Below are 19,503 nucleotides of genomic sequence, written 5' to 3'. Positions count from 1 at the left end.
TACTAAAATACGTCTGGATGCTTAGAGAACAGAAGTGATTTGATGCAATTTTGCAAAAATAATTAACAAGGGGTAAAAATGCAGCAGTAGGATCTACATTATGATCCAGATGAGCTTTAAATAGTACTAAGAGCTTTTCTGGTTGCATGTCATGAAGATAAAGCAGAAACTATATGTAGTTTCCGTAAATTCAAGTTAAAGAAGATGAATTATGCAAAACTCACCTTTTGCATCTATTTGTGCTGCCTTGTGGGTCCCCACTGCCTCTATAGTTCATCCAAACATGAAAAAAGTGCCTTTGTACATTTTCTGTCAGTGTTTGGCTATAGGAAAAATGTGCTTAAAACAAACCATTTGAAAAAGTCACTGTTTGTGATGTCACAAACGGGGAATGATAAATGAACCACCTTTAATGTACAATGGAAAGCTGCTGCTGAAGAGCAGTGACTCTACTCTGAGCCCCTCCCAGATATTGGAGCCTGTCAGCTTTTAGCAGTCTGAGTATGGGATGGGTGGGCGTGGCCAGCTCCAGCTTGTTTCCTTAAAGTGACAGAGCCCTGAAATGGCTCACTCTGGAAGGTACTGAAAATATCAAGAATAAAACTTGAGATTAATTCATATGAGAGTGAATTTGTGCAAAGAACTTAATGAACACGTTCCATGCATTCCACCGCCTAACTGTAGTGTTGCTTATGTGCAGCTCTTACTGTAGCTACGTTTTACCAACTCAGTAGGGGTTGAGAGGCACTTCAGAAACTCCAAATATGGTGATGAACCTGGTTCCATCTGATCATTAGATACAAGTATTTTACTCCTTTTTGTCTCAGCTCGTTTGTACAGTACATTTGTTGTGAGTAGAAATGCTTTCAAATAGTTTCATTATAGTGTATTAAGCAATCACATAATTTAAAACATCAGCAGTTAATCTGAAACTAATTGCATCTATGGGGAGCCAAAGTCACGCCCATCTACCTCTGGACCATGAACGAACGAAAAATGAATGGAAGTCAGTGGGGCTAAAAACGTTGATTTCTAATGTGCCATGGATTTCACCAGAGGTATAAAGAGTACTAAAATTTCCTACTTAAGTACCAATACTTTGATAATTTTTTACTCAATTACAAGTAAAAGTACTTGCCTAAATTTTTACTCAAGTAAAAGTAAAAAGTATCGTAAACAAAATGTACTCAAAGTAAAAGTTACTTAGTTACATTTTTGTCAGCGTAAGGATGGCTACATCTAAGTAGTGCTAAATCACAACGCCAGTTCACAAATCGCTCGTGTGCGCACACACACACACACACACACACACTCAAACACGCACAGCTTGAAGGAGGGATTTCTATCCAATCAGTGAGAACAGGACGTGCACATTGATTGGACAAGGTTTTTCTAGGATGGTAAGTTTCAATTGTGATTAAAATTATTCTTAATTTTGAGAAAAAATAATTTTTTTAGATGCCATCAGTGTGTGAGGTATCTCAATGTTCTCATGACAAAACTCTAACATGAGACTGTGCTCTAACCTGTCACATAACAAGCTAAATGAAAGTCAAACATTTCAGATGTATGACAGCTGCTAACGTTGGCCCTGCCCTACTTTACCTCTACATTACAGTTCCTTTTTCCATGTCCATCCTAGAGCTCCTCTCTGACCTTCATGCTTATTTAGAGCAGCTGATTTTTAAAGTTAGCAGAGTTCATCCTTGGTAGTGGGTTCACTCACTCATTTAACCCTTCACCACTGAAATCAGTTTGTTCATTCCAATCCTCCTAAATAATCCTCCAATCATCCAACTGGAATCCTTAAGGGTCCCGTAACGTCCATCCTGTCAGAACAGGCCTTGGGAGCCCAGGTGTTACTAGAACTAACGGTGTCTCCTCACCAGCGTGAGCCTCCAAACTGTGAAGGTTGGACTCCAAGCATGAACTTTAAATTCATGCATTTATCTCCTCTTGTAACAATTTAACATGTTTTAAAAGGCTTATATCATGATAAGTTACGCCTCCCAGACCAAAGATGAGATAAAACATTATTGTAGACACTATTAAGATGTCATTATTTATGAAATAGATGTTATTTTCCTGAGCTGTTACTTCAGCCAAGATATAGGATACATGGATTTGATGAAACCACGCTGTCTCATGCAGTTCTATGTGTGTAACAAACACACACACACACACACACACACACACACACACACACACACACACACACACACACACACACACACACACACACACACACACACACACACTGCAGCATGTTAGAATCATGTGAATGACTAATTTAACTACACTGAACTGCTTTAGTAATACTTTAATCTCTTATTCTGGAGTAAAATAAAGAAACAAGCTAAATCATCACATATCTGTGGCATCAAGAAGCATCTTGAGTTCAAACACAGGGATGGAGCACAATGTTTACACCTGAACAGTATCAGGATGTTTTAACTCACAGAGGCCTGCAGGTTTCTGTTTTATGAGCAAAGCGCTGATAATCCGCTTGTTAGGAGCGCTAAACGTTATTTTGCCGCTGCCGTGCGGAGCGGTAGAGAAACACAATTCAAACACGGAACCGAGTCCAGCTACCGAACCGAGCAGATTTCTGATGACGTCACACCGGTGCGCGAAGGTGCGGGATCCAACCCACAGGAGAGGAGGGAGAGAGGAGGTAAACAGCGAGTTGATCGACTGAACTGATGTCTTTGAGCAAAAGTGTACACCCACACACCCCCAACGGTTTAGACGTGGCTCTCATGCAGGTGTCTCTTTCCGTTCCGACGCTGCTTCACGTAATATTTTTAATTTATTAAGCCTATAATTATTTTTACTCAGTAACGGCTATGATTTAAAATGTAGTGAATTACAATTCTTTTTAAAAAACATACTCAAGTAAAAGTAAAAGTACAGCTTTTAAAAACGACTTAAAAAGTATAAATATTCAAAAAAGCTACTCAATTATAGTAACGTGAGTAAATGTAATTCGTTACTTTCCACCTCAGGATTTCACATCTGATGTCCGTGAATTTTAAAGACACATTTTGATACCAAGAATGTGCTTATTTTCGAACAGGGGGAAATGCTATTTTAGGTTCTGTGTGAAAATAAGTCCAGAACTACAAATGTCCATCACCAAAGTGACGTCATCAAACCAGACACGGAGAAAAACAGAGGGAAAATGACTGTAAGTTTAGCAAACTTAAAATCCTTCCTTCAGGAGGAAAGAACCGCCATAAATCTGGCCACTTGCTAAGTAGCAGCTAAGCTAGGGGAGAGGAGATTCTGTGGTGACGTCATATATACGACGTATGTCTAATTGAGGCTAATTACGAACTTTTACAAGTGGATAAATCTCAAAGTATGTGAGTGCCGTGGCCAAAACACACATCATTAGTTTTCGTTTAAATAGCGGTTAAATGTATGTGTGATCCAGGGTCTAAGGCAATGCGGATTAGAAAATGGCTCTTTTAGCCCCGTTGACTTGCATTCGTTTTTTCGTTCTTCCGTAGACCCACGAACCAACCAGAAAAGGAGGAGACTTACCCCAAAATTCCACTGTCTCCGCTCCGCCCCCGCTTTCCGCTACCGCTCGCTTCCGAACTCAAATTATACTATACCCGCTCTACAACGGCTCCGCTCCGGTGCAGAGACCTGAGGTGCGCAAACAGGCATGCGCGGGATATTCGAGATCTTGCGATACAGTCCGAGCAATAAACATGGAAGTTAGATCCAAACACCCGTTGTGTGGGAGAAGCATCAAAATGAACTGTTTAATCTGCCCATCAATTGTGTTGAGAGATCAGCAGTGTTTGGATCAACAAAGTGTGACTACTATGATAGTGGAAACTGTATTTATGGCTTATTTTTGTGCATTTAAAGTTCAACCGCCATTGATAGTTGTTAAAAGTTGTTAAACCTGTGCATATGAAACAAAAAACGCTTTTTGTTTATCGATTTATTGTGAAATAATGGAAGTTGTGCTTGCTCCCTTTCCTGTTGGGCGGTTGTGATTTCTGTCCATTGACTGCGGAGGTACTCCGGCGTCCGGCAAAAATAGAATCGATCCTATTTTTGCCAGATGGCGGAACGGCGGCGCAGTGCGGCCGCAGTAAGTGGAACAGCTCTGATTGACTACAACGGGACCGTTTTTGCTGCGGAGTTCGTGCCGGAGCGGAGATAGTGGAATTTTGGGGTTAGGATACCTATAAGGATCCATGTGATTAATCACAGCATAAAGGTGGACCTATTTTAACCAATTGACATATTAAGAAAACAAAAAAAGAGTTAATTAATTCAAAGATAACTGAATGATGAAGATGCTAGAATTTATTTTACATATACCATTTAGGCCTTTTTACTTTGCATTTTAAAATACTTTTATTTGTTCTTTGAGAGTACAGTTTGTGTGCTGAATATTTGGCACAAAATCAAGCGTGTAAATCATGATTCTGACAGTAATGGTGTTTTATTGCCACTTCCATAAATAATGTGCACAAAGCCTGATGCATAATTGTTTTTTATGGCCCTCAATGATCCCCATTTTTCAGCACAGCCTTGCTGGCAGTCGTTGAGGGGGATATTTACTCTGCTCTCCCTTTGATGCATTGTCCCACGTTGGCTCCAGAAGTGCAATATCGAGTATTTACAGGTGTTTTGGGAAATCACTTGAATAACAATTCTGTTTTGTGGTTTGGTGGTAATTTGCCAGGTTTCTCATCAATCTGACTTAAAAAAAACACCACAGAGAAACACACGTATATAAAGTCAGTGAGACGTTTCATCTTGGAAAATAATTTGACCCATTGATGTGTGGAACTCAGACCAGTAACATTCGAGGAGTCCTAGATGGGATGTCTTGGATGCAATTCAACCTGGACACTGATCACACTTAGCAGGATTCAATTTCAGCTTATTGTTGCAGGAAACCATCATGGTAACTTCCCTGGATCGATCTGAGGACACACTGCCTGTCTTTTCTTTTTGGGGAAATGGCCAATAAATACCTGCCCTGCGATGGACTGGCTCTCTGTCCAGGGTGTTCCCTGCCTGACTGCCCATTGACCGCTGGAGATAGGCACCAGCCCCCTTCCCCGCGACCCTACGTGGACAAGCGGGTTCAGAAAATGGATGGATGGCTACTCATACCGGATTTCCAGTGCGGCCATTGAATACCCTGATTACAGATAGAAGCAAAGCCTTTTATCCTCTGCTGAGCTTTAAATGCCAGCAACATGCTGAGGGCTAAAATGTAAAGCGTATAATGCTGGAGCCGTTTATGGCTGGTTTATAACACTTTTTATTACTTCCATTTCACCTGTGTGGTTTTATGATCGATCACTTTTCAGATCTTTCCACTCAGTCTGAGCAGTTTTTTTACATAATCACTTTGAGCTGAGGTTTCAGTGAGTTAAGTGAAAGTTATAGCTTATAAAAGTAGGCTGTCACGACACCTGTGGGACTAGAGTTGCATCCTGCAAACTTGAAAACTCCTTCTAGGTAGCACTGCAGCTGTGTTTTTGCAAAAGAAAGCAGACACAATGTGGACTGATATCTGTGTAACCAAGCATAAAAAGCCGTCCTCCGATACTCTTTGTAAAAGACAGGAAAACAGAACCTGGAGTCTGGAAGATAAATTCTTCACAGATTATGATCTGGTTGATTTTGCTACTTCGCTAGGTAATTGGTATCCACTCACACACCGTAACAGGTTTTGTTCATGGAGCCAAGACAATGCCAGCTAATGGTTCAATGGAAAAGAAAAACTGGCAGTAAAATGTGAACTTATGACCCGAAGATCTCAGGCCCTGTCCACGTGTATCTCTCAAAAACTAATTGCCTCTATAATTAGAATTTATGAAGGACTTTTAAAATTTCATTTTAGTTTGTTCCTTTCTTTTTATCTTATTTTATTCAATAATTTCTTGCAAGTATTTATTCATTTGTGCGCAATTTTTTATTTTTTTTGCCTAAATGAAGCTGGAAATATTAGCTCTGTCACCGCGCCCCAGAGCAGCTGTGGCTACATCGTAGCTCATCACCCTCAGTGTGTGAATGTGTGTGTGAATGGATGAATGATACACTGTAGTGTAAAGCGCTTTGGAGTCTTTACTCTGAGAGGCGCTATACAAGTGCGGGTCATTTATAATTTATCGCTCTCTCAAAATACACATTTTACTGCTCACAGCCAGCTTCACTGGCTGCCAGTCAACTTCAGGGTTCATTTCAAGATCCTGGTTCTGGTCTATAGGGCTTTACATGGACAAGCACCATCATATATCGGTGATCTTCTCTGTCCCTACACCCCCAGCAGGTCCCTGAGGTCCAGTGATCATAGCCTACTGGTTGTGCAGCACCAGGCTAAAGACCAATCATTTGCTGCTGTGGCCCCCAGACTCTGGAACTCTCTCCTCCTGAGCCTGAGATCAGTGGACTCAGTGGTCTCCTTTAAAAAGCAGCTGAGGACTCACTTGTTCAAGCTGGATTTGGTGAGACCTTCATCACCCTCTCCTTGTGCTCTTATTCCTCTTTTCCCAGAATTCACCGGTTTCTCTCTTTCTTATTCATTTTCTCTCTTCCTTTCCTTACATTTTTTAGTCACACCAGTTTTTCTCATTTGAAATAGTTTTAATCATTTTTTGAAACCTTTTTTATACTTACATTTTTTTTGTTTTCGTGAAGCGCCTCACAATTTTATCTTGAGAGGCACTATAGAAAAGATCTCTCTCTTTCTTTCTTTCTTTCTTTCTTTCTTTCTTTCTTTCTTTCTTTCTTTCTTTCTTTCTTTCTTTCTTTCAATAATTTTACAGTTTTATCCGTCCTCCTCCTTCTGAAAACCCCAAAGGCAGCAGTGGGGCTGAGTTAAAACTCTATGTGTTTAAATACATCAGAGATACAATTAGTCCAAATAGTTAAAAAAATAATGAACAGCATTAATAATTGTCAGTCACATGTCCTGTATTAGTCTAAAACTGACTCTTTAACAAGCAGTTTTCCTCAGTAACATTTACATTTGGTCCGTGGTGTTTTATTGAAGATTTGTTTAGGTCTGAAAGCAGGTTGTGAATTAACTCTGACTGCAGCAGTACAATAAATCTGTGGTATTTTATAAATAAAGGTCTACATGCTTGTTGGATGGGAACACAAATTAGGTATTCCTTTCACCCTCCTACGACTGAAGGTCTTTAAAGTCATAGCCAAGGCCCGCGGCTGCTGGCCTGGTTTAACCGCATCTCTGAGGATACGTTGACAGCCAGTCAGCATCCTGGCAGGAGGTTTGGGGGGCATGACCAATATGCCACAGGCAGGCAGGCAGACAGACCAGGCTGCTGCTCTTTGGGATTTCAAATTTACAGCCAAGCCAGGGCACACGTGTCTGGTAGCTCTCGGTTCAGTGTGTTTCAGAGCTGCAACACAAATACAAACCTGTTTTTCTTCCAGGCACGGGTCGAGTTTCCTCAGTCCAACATAGAGAACATTACAGTAGTTACTGAAGGATGAGTAAAGAAACCACAGATCAGCCAAAGCAGGGACAGTTTTGTTCAGAGGATCATAAAAGCTTTATTAAAGCTTTCAAAGGGACACAGATTGAATTGAAAGACCAAATGTCTGAGGAACTGGTCTTGTCTGTAGTCTGTAGCCCTCTGCTGGCAAGAAGCTGCACTAAAGCCTAATTTATGCTTCTCCGTCTTCGTCGGGACAGAGACACGCAACGCCATTAAGTGTCTGCGCAAGAGCTCTTCAACGAGCACGCAGAAGGTGGGAGGTCAGGGGGAGGTCAGGACGCCACACACTGCAAATTTGTCTTTGCCACTTCATAAGACAAAAAGATTTTTTAGCGGCAGACACGGAACAGATTCAAGAACGTCTCGTGGAAAAAGTATGAAAATATGAACATTTATTCAACCGTGACTGAAGGATTTCAAAGCTGTGCAGCAAACGTGTCATTCGTGGACAGAAAATACCGGAAATGTGAGTTTAGAGGCGCCGATCGCATTATGAGATGGAGGGGAATGAGGGACAAATTTGTCTGTGTTAAAAAGTCTCTGAAATACATTAAAACAATGTAAACACAATAGTAAATACACTATCGTTGACTGAATACATGACTGTAATGGTGGCAGGATACCTCAGAATAGCGCTATGCCCTCTGTTGTCCTGGCGGGGAATTGTTTAGCAACAATCCCCAGCTGACGGAGAAGTGAGAGGCGGTCGAGGTGGAGTTTTCTGTGCCGCTAGCTCGTATAAAGGCTGGAAGTTTTGTTGACCGTCAGTAAAAAGCACAAGAAGAAGAATTTTACTTTTTTAATTGGCATCATGGGAAGTCTGGAAATAAAAGTAGGAAAGTAATGTCTTCGGCGAAGCAAAAAGCGTGAACTAAACTAAACATCGGCACTGCGGCAGGGTTCTTCATAAAAGTTGTTAGAAGCGGGAAACAAGTCCAGGACTTATTTTAGGGGATAAACTAAAAATAAAATGGTTTGACCTCTGTCACAAGTCAGGATGTAAACTTTGGTGCATTATTATGAACGTCTCATCATTTCTGTTGAAAGACGAGCTTGAGCGGTGTCACTCACCTCAGTGGTCTTTCTGCGGTTTGTGCATACTGTCATTAGCAGCTCTTATGAAGAGAACTTCTCATTTTGACCCACCTGCTTGTCAAACTACTGAACTAGATGAACACTATGCAATTTTCATCTCACAGTCAGAACCATTGGTGCACACACTAATAAGGACACAGTGAAACTAAAAATGAAAATGCCTTCCTGCTCTGAAAAATGTCTGCATTCTCTTCATGTGTTTTACTAGTTGAAATGAAACTATAAAGGCTAATGAGTCCATTCAGGAGTAGAAATTGCTGCTTTGAAATCAGACTGCTTTTGTATTGATCCTTTGTTCTGGCTAAACTAAACAACTAGGAGTGTTTGTCACAATGCATCTTGTCCCGAGTAGCTGAAGCCTGTGTCCAGTGGCCTAGATTTCTAGACAAACAGCTGCAAAAGCAGCATGATTTTGCCCTGCATGTCAGTCTAGCTCCACTGGAATCTTCGCAGTGTGGCAGGCCAATCACAGCACTCTCTTGGTTTGGTGGGTGGGGTGATGTGAAGGAGCGACACTACCAAGATGGTGACGGCTTGTTTGAAACAACTTTGCCATCAACTTTGGCCTATTTAGACTTGGGCTTTTCTTTGTGTCAAGAGCAGAAAAAGTATGTATTAGTGTCTTCTACGACAGCATATGGCGGACTGTCCTGTCGACTGACATCTGTAGCGGTGAGTCCGTCACGTTGTTGTCCCATAGCATGCAAAGGCAGTTTGAAAGACAACATTAGATTCTGCCTCTCGTCTCGACTGAACTTTCCCTTTGGGTTGTTGTCAAACTATATATTCATATGTATAGGAAGGCTGGCCAGGAGTCAGCAGTCATGGGGTGAAAGACTGAGAACACTGGACAGGTCACCAGTCCTTTACAGCAGGGTTTCCCAAAATATTTTTCTTTGAGGACCCCATTGCTCGTGTCCAAGACAAGCCAGGACCCCCAACCCATAGTCCTACACACACACACACACACACACACACACACACACACACACACACACACACACACACACACACACACACACACACACACACACACACACACACACACACACACACACACACACACACACACACACATTAAATGTGATCATTTGCTATCTTTACACAGAGTTATAACTTATATTTGGAGTTCTGATTATACTGTAGGGCAGGACTATTCCATTCCAGACCTCGAGGGCCGGTATCCAGCACATTTTAGTTTTAACTCTGCTTTAACACACCTGATTTCAATCAGCAAGTGATTAACAGGGTTCTGCAGTGCCTGATGAGCTGCTGCACAGGTGACTCAACCACTGGATCAAGTGTGTTGGACCAGAGAAACCACTAAAACGTGCTGGATACCGGCCCTCGAGGACTGAACTTGAATAGCCCTGCTGTAGGGTATGTTATTGGGATTTTATATATGTAAGTTTTTTTCAAATGAAATCTTGTTAACCACACAACCTTAGCAAAGACAAAATTGGGGAACCCCTTCATTACTGGGATATCCATTCATACACACACAGGGACAATTTAGTGTCCAGTTAACCTAGCATGCATGCCTTTGGTCTGCGGGATGAAACCAGAGTACCCAATATCGTGCTGCCTACATGCAGAAAGACTGCAGCTGGGATTTGAACCTGCAACTTTCCCACTGTGAGGTAACAGTGCAATCAACTGTACCACCGTGCCATCCAGTAATCAACCCTGTTCCCCTTATCCCAGACTCAACTCTTTTCTCCCACTGAACTACAGGAGCACCAAACCAGAATGCCATCCTCTACAAGCGTGTCGTGCACATGAAGAATGGTGCTGATGTGGGACCTTGTGTAGCAGCCATTCTACTGCCGTTGGTAAACTAATAAAACACTATGTTCTAGGCTCGGGTGGTATTACCGTATACAGCCAATGTAATAAAATGGCAACAGTTCCAATACCATCATGAAAAACAAAGTGCATGTAGGAGACAAGGATTAAATACATAAAATAATAATAATAAAGTTGTTTAATGTATAAAACAGAAGCGTGGTTGAATAGTTTAAAAAATGTTGTCTAACTTTTAGAGACTTTCCATAAAGTTTATGCGTGATGTCATCGCGTGACAGCGTGAAGGGCAGTGCGCAGAGAGCAAAATGGCAGCTCGCGCCCCAGCTGACTTGGTGTCTAAAAACAACACAACTTCTGCAGTTTGGGAGCATTTTGGGTTCGAAGCAAATTTAAAAGGAGAGCTGGTATGCACTGATTATTGTTAATTTGTGCAAACAAAAGATGACCGCGAAAGATGCAGGCCCCATCAGAACCGCAGAGGAGCGACCTGCAGCTGCAACACATCCTCACACCCGAAGCGGCTAAAATGGATGAAGGGTGACCAAGCGATTGTTTCAGACGCCTTGGGAACCCCAGGGAGTCAGAGCATTGGTTTCCGAAGCCTGCGGGAAAACGCACATTTCACCGACATTTAACCTCTAACCTTTTGCTCTTTAACCTTCTCGTCACCGCCATCTTTACGTTAACCTAGTTTCTCATTCTAAACTTCTAGTTAACCATGTTTGAGACAGACAATACAACTACAAACAACGTTTTGCATGCACAAGTGGGATAAGGTTAGGATGGGGTGAGGGGAAGGTTAATATGCAAGAGGGTAAAGGTCAAATCTCCGTTTTACCGCGGGCGTCGGAAACAAACGCTTGGTCACTCCGCGTGTGTTGGCTTCGAATGTGAGAATGTGTTGGTGGCTGAAATAGCAGACTTCTGTTAGGAGCCTGTTATTAAAAGAGACAACAACGAACATTTCTGGTGGAAAATAAGTTGCCAGCCTTCCCCAGATGTCGCGACTAGCCCCAAAGTAACCAGGCTTCTGCTACAAGCTCATCGAAGCGAGTTTTCAGCAGTCGGAGGTTGAAACCAGTAAGGGTAAACATGCTGGTTTTTCAGGCGAAAAATCTTTTTATAAGCTGTGTTTTCTTAAAGTTGTTAGTATTACGTGTGTTATGTTGTTATTGTTGTAGTTATGGTGTCTGTTATTCCGTTTCTGAGCGGTGAAGGTCCAAACCAACAGTTTGGTAATTCCACTTGAGGATTACGTCGTCATTTTTAAACCAGTCCCCAGTAACACCGTTCACCTTGGTAAAACGGGGAGGAAGCTAGACGGTGTTAAAATTTGGATGTCGCCCAAGCCTACTATGTTCTCTTTAGCTGAAGGATGTTAAACAGAGTTTCACAAAACTCTGTTGAATTCTGCTTTATGATTTTAACACTTGAAAACAGCCTCATGCAGTCAAAAATCATGATAATACTTCAAAGGAATTAGTTACATTTCCTGAATTAAATTATTAATTAAAACAGTAACAAACTGTTTTATTTAGTACAGACTTACAACTTGAATTAACTGTTAAAATTATTAGCGTTTGACATTTTTTTACTGTGGAGGTGAAATTGTTTAGTCGGCGTTGTGTAAGATGCTTGAAGCTAATCATGGGTTAAGCTTGGTTTATGCTTGACGCGTCTGCGAGGTTCGCACGGCTCCGCGTGGCAAAATTGCTTCATTTTAACAACCACGCCCCTCCACCGCGCCTCCGCACGGCCCAAACTTTCCGCACCGTGCACCTAGGAAATTTTCTAACCACTCGGACGGTCGGACGTGGAAAAACATGGCGGACTGGCAAGAACTAGTATGGCAGAGGTTCATAATTCTTGGAGATAAATAGCTCGCACTGTTGGAAAAGATGAGGATGCTGTTAAAAAATGCTGGAATGTCATGTTGTAAACAACAGCAATTGTTACTTCTACTATGGTGTAATGTTGGATGCATGCTGTAGAGCTCCATGCTGCCCCCTACAGTTTGGGAGAATAGTGGCTCACCGCAGAGACAAGCCGCATGAACCATAAACGCTGCAAGTTGTGAAGCACGTTCCATCCGCGAGCCGCATCACCTATCGGAAAGTAAATGCGTCAAGCATAAACCAAGCTTTAGACTACCTAAAGCAGTCAAGAGGAATGATTGATCGCTCAGTTTAGTTGCACTTGGTCCAGTTAACCTACTTAGAATTATTTCTTGTGCAGATCTGAGACCATCTGTGAAACGAATGGACCTCATTCAGTTCTCATGCACCTGGCCAATTCTTGGATGTCGTTTAAAATGTGGGATTTTTTTTTCTCTAGCCAGTCAGATTTCAATCATTTCTACCAGTCTGTTCCAGAGCCTATCTATGCATCAGCTGCTAGAATAAGCCTCAGTATTGACCGTCCATGCTTTCCTAGAGTAATGATTATCCTTCTTCACTAAAGGAAGAAGCATGTTAACATACAGGGACCACTAGAAAAAATAAGTTTTACCAAAAAATCTTCATGATTAAAAGTCGTAAAAAAATTTGCAAAAAATAATTACAATTTCTGGGATTTTATCTTTTATTTTGCATCTTAGGCTAACTCGGAACAATGATGGGGGGGTGGGGGGTGGGGGGGGGGGGTGTCTCTAATCAGATGAGATGCTGGGCTTTTCTGGAAGGATTTCCTTCCAAGATTGCTCTCTCAAAGAGAACAGGTGAAACACTGGAACAAGGAGGTCAGACAAGAACTATAAGGTGCTTTTTGGCAACTTGGTGTGCACAAGTTTAATCATTTTCAAACATCTGGAACAGACTTGACTGCATTCCTAATTCAACTACTGGAGCAAGGATGGTTTAAACTGCAACAAGAGAAAAAGCAGCAGTTAATCCTATAAACACTGCAACCTGCCTGCTGATGTTTTAAAGTCAAACAGCTTTTCTCCTGTGAGTTTAGACTTTTATATACTAAGAAGAAGCCCTTTGTAACATTCCTTTTAACTACTAATAAACCTGATTAATGAATTAAAATGTATCACCCAAACAATAGAGCCAAACCCAGAGGTACACTTTACTCACCCGGATGCCCAGTTCCACATTTTCTCCCCCGTACACCTCCATGCCTTCATCCAGCAGACCAATCTCCTCAAAGTAGAGCCTGTCCACCACGAAGCAGCCAATCAGAGCCGGGCTCCTGCAATATTCAAGATTGGCTTCGTTTTCAGTTGCTATAGTGACAACATGCTCTGTTACTTACTCATGCACTCATACGGCTGCAGAAACGGCCTTTTAAATAGGGCTGACATTTATTAGTTTAGTAATTAGGCTCATGAGTCTCCGTTGGGTTGACTTACTGAATGGGTGAACTTTTGTTGCCCTTGTGCCACCAGGACTTGGGGGGATTGAGGTAGCGGCACCACAGCTCCCAGTCAAAGCCCTGAGCAGACAGCGGGTACTCTTCAATCTCAAACGTGTCATATTTGATGTTGTCAAATGATGGGGATATTATGCGAGTTCTGTCCTCCTTAATTCTCTGCAGAATCGGCTCAGCCCTGTAAATACAGAGAAAAGAAAGCTATTTCACTGTGTGTGTTTGGTTCCACAGGCTGTTTTCATCACACTGTGATTGTGCTTGCCAAGCAAGAGCGGTTTCAAGAGATGAATCTGGTTTATTAAGCTGACAAATGCTTCTTGTCTTCTTTGTAAATTCGAGAAATTTTAGACTTTATTTGTGTTCTAAACCTGAGGTAAAACGTGTAGTGGTGGGATTTGTGGCTCTTTCATGGGAGCCGTTCATTAGTCGGTCGTTTACCTCAAAGAGCCGTTCAAAAGACTGGCTCCTTTGAACGAAGTGAAGCCGGGGGGGGGGGGGGGGGGGGGGGGGGGGCAAGAGCAAAGTCTTCCTGAGGTGTCCGTCCGTGAGGGCCATGGTGATGGTGCACAGGGTTGGTTAGCATTTCTCTCATATATATGTATATAAACACGTGTTTATATACATATCTATGGTTCCTCCGTATCTATGGTTTGAGCGGGTGAGTTTGACCAACTTCCGGGGAGGTTTGTTAAGATGAACGGCTCTCTACAGGGACTCGGCTCTCATCATTCGCTTTGAAAACCTGTTCAAAAGATTCGATTCGTTCAAGAAAGTCACATCACTAAAAATGTGGCATTTACCTGGTGTTGCAAACCGTTTAATGTAAAATGAGATTGAATAAATTTCATTTGCTAATATAGCTGAACAAAAAAATGATAACACACATTTTAAATATGTTCCACTGCTTTTAGGGGAAAATGAGACAGCTGTTTAAAACAAACGTTTTTTCCAACAAACTAAACAACACAAAACAAAAAAGAAAAAACAGATAAGGAGTTAAAATGAAAAATAGCTAATATAAGCACAAGGTGAGTAGGGGTGGGAATCGAAAACCGGTTCCCACTGTTGCAATTCCTACGCATGTTGCGTACTTTGCAAAAGCTGGAAGCATGGCACCTTAGCAGCACAAACGCTCGAAAGTTTGGTTATAATTTTTCAAGAAAGGATGACAACAGGGTAACTTGTAATAATTGCAAAGTAAAATGGCAAATAGTAAATGGCCTGTATTTGATATAGCACCTTCTAGAGACCTGGAACCCCCCAAGGCGCTTTACAACACAACCGGTCATTCACCCATTCACACACTGATGGTGATGAGCTGCCATGTAGCCACAGCTGCCCTGGGGCACAATGACAGAGGCAAGGCTGCCGAGCACTGGCGCCACCGGTCCCTCCGACCACCACCAGCAGGCAACGTGGGTTAAGTGTCTTGCCCAAGGACACAACGACAGCGACAGACTGAGTGGGGCTCGAACCTGCAACCTTCCGATTACGGGGCGAGCACTTAACTCCTGTGCCACCGTCGCCCACAAAGTAGATATTTCATCAAGGGGAAGAAACACTACAAATGAGCTAAAGCACTTGGACACAAAATATGCGATAACTTAAAGTTAATGACGTGTTTTGACCTGCTCCGGACAGTGAATTTCAACACGGCAGCAGCGATGATGTTTGCGCGTCCTCTCATGTTCCACCAGTGTGTGTGAATGTGTGTGAATGGATGAATGATACACTGTAGTCAATCAATCAATCAATCAATCAATCAATCAATCAATCAATCAATCAATCAATCAATCAATCTTTATTTATAGAGTGCCTTCCACTGCCTCTGTCTAAATCTAAGGCGCTGAACATAACATAGATTAAAATAAAACAGAGTGATAAAAAGTCCTAAAAAACTTACAAACATAAAAGCAGGATAGAATAAGGTGGTAGAAGGGGTTTTCACGTTCAGCCTGCAGCTGAAACACAGAGTGACCAAAAGTACAGGTGCTGGCCAGTAAATTAGAATATCATCAAAAGGTTGAAAATATTTCAGTAATTCCATTCAAAACGTGAAACTTGTACATTATATTCATGCAATGCACACAGACCAATGTATTTCCAATGTTCATTACATTTAAATTCGATATTCATAAGTGACAACTAATGAAAACTCCAAATTTGGTATCTCAAAAAATTAGAATATTCTGAAAAGGCTGAATATAGAAGACACCTGCTGCCACTCTAATCAGCTGATTTACTCAAAACACCTGCAAAGGCCTTTAAAAGGTCCCTCAGTCTTGTTTTGAAGGCACCACAATCATGGGGAAGACTTCTGACTTAACAGCTGTCCAAAAGACAATCATTGACACCTTGCACAAGGAGGGCAAGACACAAAAGGTGATTGCTAAAGAAGCTGGCTGTTCGCAGAGCTCTGTGTCCAAGCACATTAACAGACAGGCGAAGGGACGGAAAAAATGTGGTAGAAAAAAGTGTACAAGCTCTAGGGATAACCGCACCCTGCAGAGAATTGTGACGACAAACCCATTCAAAAATGTGGGGGAGATCCACAAAGAGTGGACTGCAGCTGGAGTCAGCGCTTCAAGAACCACCACGAGGAGACTCATGAAAGACATGGGATTCAGGTGTCGCATTCCGTGTGTCAAGCCACTCTTGAACATGAAACAGCGCAAGAAGCGTCTCGCCTGGGCCAAGGACAAAAATGACTGGACTGATGCTGAGTGGTCCAAAGTTATGTTTTCTGATGAAAGCAAGTTCTGCATTTCCTTTGGAAATCAAGGACCCAGAGTCTGGAGGAAGAGCGGAGAAGCACAGAATCCACGTTGCATGAGGTCCAGTGTAAAGTTTCCACCGTCAGTGATGGTGTGGGGTGCCATGTCATCTGCCGGTGTTGGCCCACTCTGTTTCCTGAGGTCCAGGGTCAATGCAGCCGTCTACCAGGAAGTTTTAGAGCACTTCATGCTTCCTGCTGCTGACCAACTTTATGGGGATGCAGACTTCACCTTTCAACAGGACTTGGCACCTGCACACAGTGCCAAAACCACCAGCACCTGGTTCAAGGACCATGGTATCCCTGTCCTTGATTGGCCAGCAAACTCGCCTGACCTTAACCCCATAGAAAATCTATGGGGTATTGTGAAGCGGAGGATGCAATACGCTAGACCCAACAATGCAGAGGAGCTGAAGACGACTATCAGAGCAACCTGGGCTCTCATAACACCTGAGCAGTGCCACAGACTGATCGAGTCCATGCCACGCCGCATTACTGCAGTTATTGAGGCAAAAGGAGCCCCGACTAAGTATTGAGTGCTATACATGCACATTCTTTTCATGTTCATTCTTTTCAGTTGGCCAACATTAGAGAAACAAACATTTTTTCATTGGCCTTTAGAATATTCTAATTTTCTGAGATACCAGATTTGATGTTTTCATTGGTTGTCACCTATAAATATCAAAATTAAACGTAATAAACATCGGAAATACATTGGTCTGTGTGCATTGCATGAATATAATGTACAAGTTTCACGTTTTGAATGGAATTACTGAAATATTTTCAGCCTTTTGATGATATTCTAATTTACTGGCCAGCACCTGTATTTCAAAATAGCAAGTAAAATGGTTTCTTAGAGAACTTGGGCTGTTTTGGGATTTTAGCTCATCTGGGTGCAACACATGAAAAAAAATTAAGATTTTTTGTTACTGTGTTGTACTATTATGCAAATGAAGAATATCTGTAGAGTATGGTTTGGCTTTTTAAATAAGGATTATTAAAAAAAATGAAATGAAGAAGTAACAAAAAAACAAAACATACAGGAAAAAAGGTCAGAGATCAATCGTCTAAGTTCAGAAAAAAGACAGAAACAATAAAGATTTACAAAAATAGGAATAAAAAATGTGTTTAAAAACATCTGCAACAGAGGAATTAATTTAAATTTCAGTTTGTGTTTTACAGGCTTTACACACAAAAATAACATTGTGTGGGTGGTACGTCTTACTAATTTCAGCTGGGTTTCATGTTGTTATAATTAGTGCAATTTAGTGAACTGACCAACTTTTCAGCTGTGAGATGTGATGTGTTGTCCTTTTTTAAATAAGCTGTTAAAGGATTGAAACACAGCTAAATGTTGCTAGATTTAACAAAACATCCAAACTTTTAAAGAAAGACAAACACTTAAAGGCTCGCCTTTTAAAAGCTAATGCATAGTTTAGAAATATTTAATTAATCAGTCACTTCATAAATCAACAAATGTTCATTATGTTTTAAAGTAACACAGAGCAGTTTCCTGTTCCTCTGCCCTACTGGCTGAAAGTGGAATTACAACTGTCGTAAACAACCTGCTGCAGCTAGTGCTAACAACAAGCTAACACTAACATGACCCAATTAATACTAAAATAAACCACAAAAAGAAAAGATCCACACTGTTGTACAAAAATATTATTACTTATAAGTCCAGTAGCAACAAAGCCAAGTCACCATCAGACCGTGATTTAGTAGCCTCCTTTAACTCCCCCAAACTAGCGTAGGCTGCGCTGATGTTCACTTTTAGCTCTTTGCTTTGCCACATTACTCTCTTACTTTACTTCCAGGCTCTGCCTTGATGTCAACGAAAAGGCAAACTTCTACACCTTGTGCTGTTTATTGACGATCGGCAAACTGAAAATGCTAACCACTAGCACTACAGCTAACAGCCATAAAGAAGCTAAAGATCTCCCCCCCCCCCCCCCCCCCCCCTGAAATCATCTTTAAAGACCCACCTTTTTAGCCTGGCTTTCGACACCGTATGAAGTTTTGGATTTCTATTTGATTTTAGTGTTTTATTTTTAGTGTGCTTTTAACTTCTAAACTGTGTTGTATTTTATTCTGTTTTATGCCTTTATGTTTTATGTTCAGCACTTTGGTCAGTGAGGGCTATTTTTAAAGTGCTTTATAATAAAGTCATCTTGGCTTGGCTATAGACTATTTATTAGCCATTTATTTGGGGAGCCAAATTGTAAAGTGGTACCAAAAAAAAAATCTCATTTTGCAAGGCTTTGTTTAAAAACACCATATTTCTGAGATACCACAGACCAAATGACTCAAATGCTGGTGTTCATCCATTGAGCTTGGCTAGCCTCACCTCACGTTTCACTTGAAGAGTGACTCACCAGCCGACATTAAATTCAACATGGGCATCAAACAGGGCGACAACCGGGGCAGTGGCAACCCTCCATCCGCTCACTCTGGACCGGATCAAACCCTCCTGCTTGGCGTGCCGCACCACCTTAATGAATCCTGGACGCTGGCCGTTCGTCTCCAAAACAAAATCTTGCAGTTTCTCCTTAAGCTCATCTGCAGAAAAAAACACACACAGACATGCACATGCATTTTCCATCAGAGGAGTTTTTGAAATACTCGTGATGAAGTGAACATTGCCTCTGAGCAAACGTACAGCCAAAAGATGCTGTCATGTCCTCCTCTAGAGGCAGTATTTTGGTGGTCATGGGCCAAAGGAGCTGATGCTTCATTGCTTTGATCAGTGGAGCGATCAGGCAGCAGTCTGACCCGACACGGCAGACCTCCATACAGCCTAACAGTCTATAGTATCTGATTGAAGGCTCAGCCTGCAGTCCTTTATTTTTTTAACAAGTGGTAGATGCTTGTCCTAATAGTTTAACTCCATTGTTACCTGACATTTGTACTGTGTGATGACTCACTCTCTGCAGGACAAGAGGTGTAGCCTTT

General features: G+C 41.7%; 1 protein-coding gene across 1 annotated transcript in view; it reads right to left on the bottom strand.

Annotated features, from left to right (window-relative positions):
- galnt18b (UDP-N-acetyl-alpha-D-galactosamine:polypeptide N-acetylgalactosaminyltransferase 18b) overlaps positions 1 to 19,503 on the bottom strand; it is a 166,534-nt gene that overhangs the window by 55,427 nt on the left and 91,604 nt on the right. Inside the window, exons 4-6 of the mRNA XM_054732061.2 lie at positions 18,927 to 19,110; positions 13,759 to 13,956; positions 13,484 to 13,598 (exon numbers count right to left, since the gene is read on the bottom strand). Coding sequence (XP_054588036.1) covers positions 13,484 to 13,598; positions 13,759 to 13,956; positions 18,927 to 19,110 — 497 coding nt within the window. The remainder of the gene's footprint in view (positions 1 to 13,483; positions 13,599 to 13,758; positions 13,957 to 18,926; positions 19,111 to 19,503) is intronic.

This window comes from Nothobranchius furzeri, chromosome 9 (assembly GCF_043380555.1).
Source record: "Nothobranchius furzeri strain GRZ-AD chromosome 9, NfurGRZ-RIMD1, whole genome shotgun sequence".
NCBI lineage: Eukaryota > Metazoa > Chordata > Actinopteri > Cyprinodontiformes > Nothobranchiidae > Nothobranchius > Nothobranchius furzeri.
This window is presented reverse-complemented; position numbering and strand designations above follow the sequence as displayed.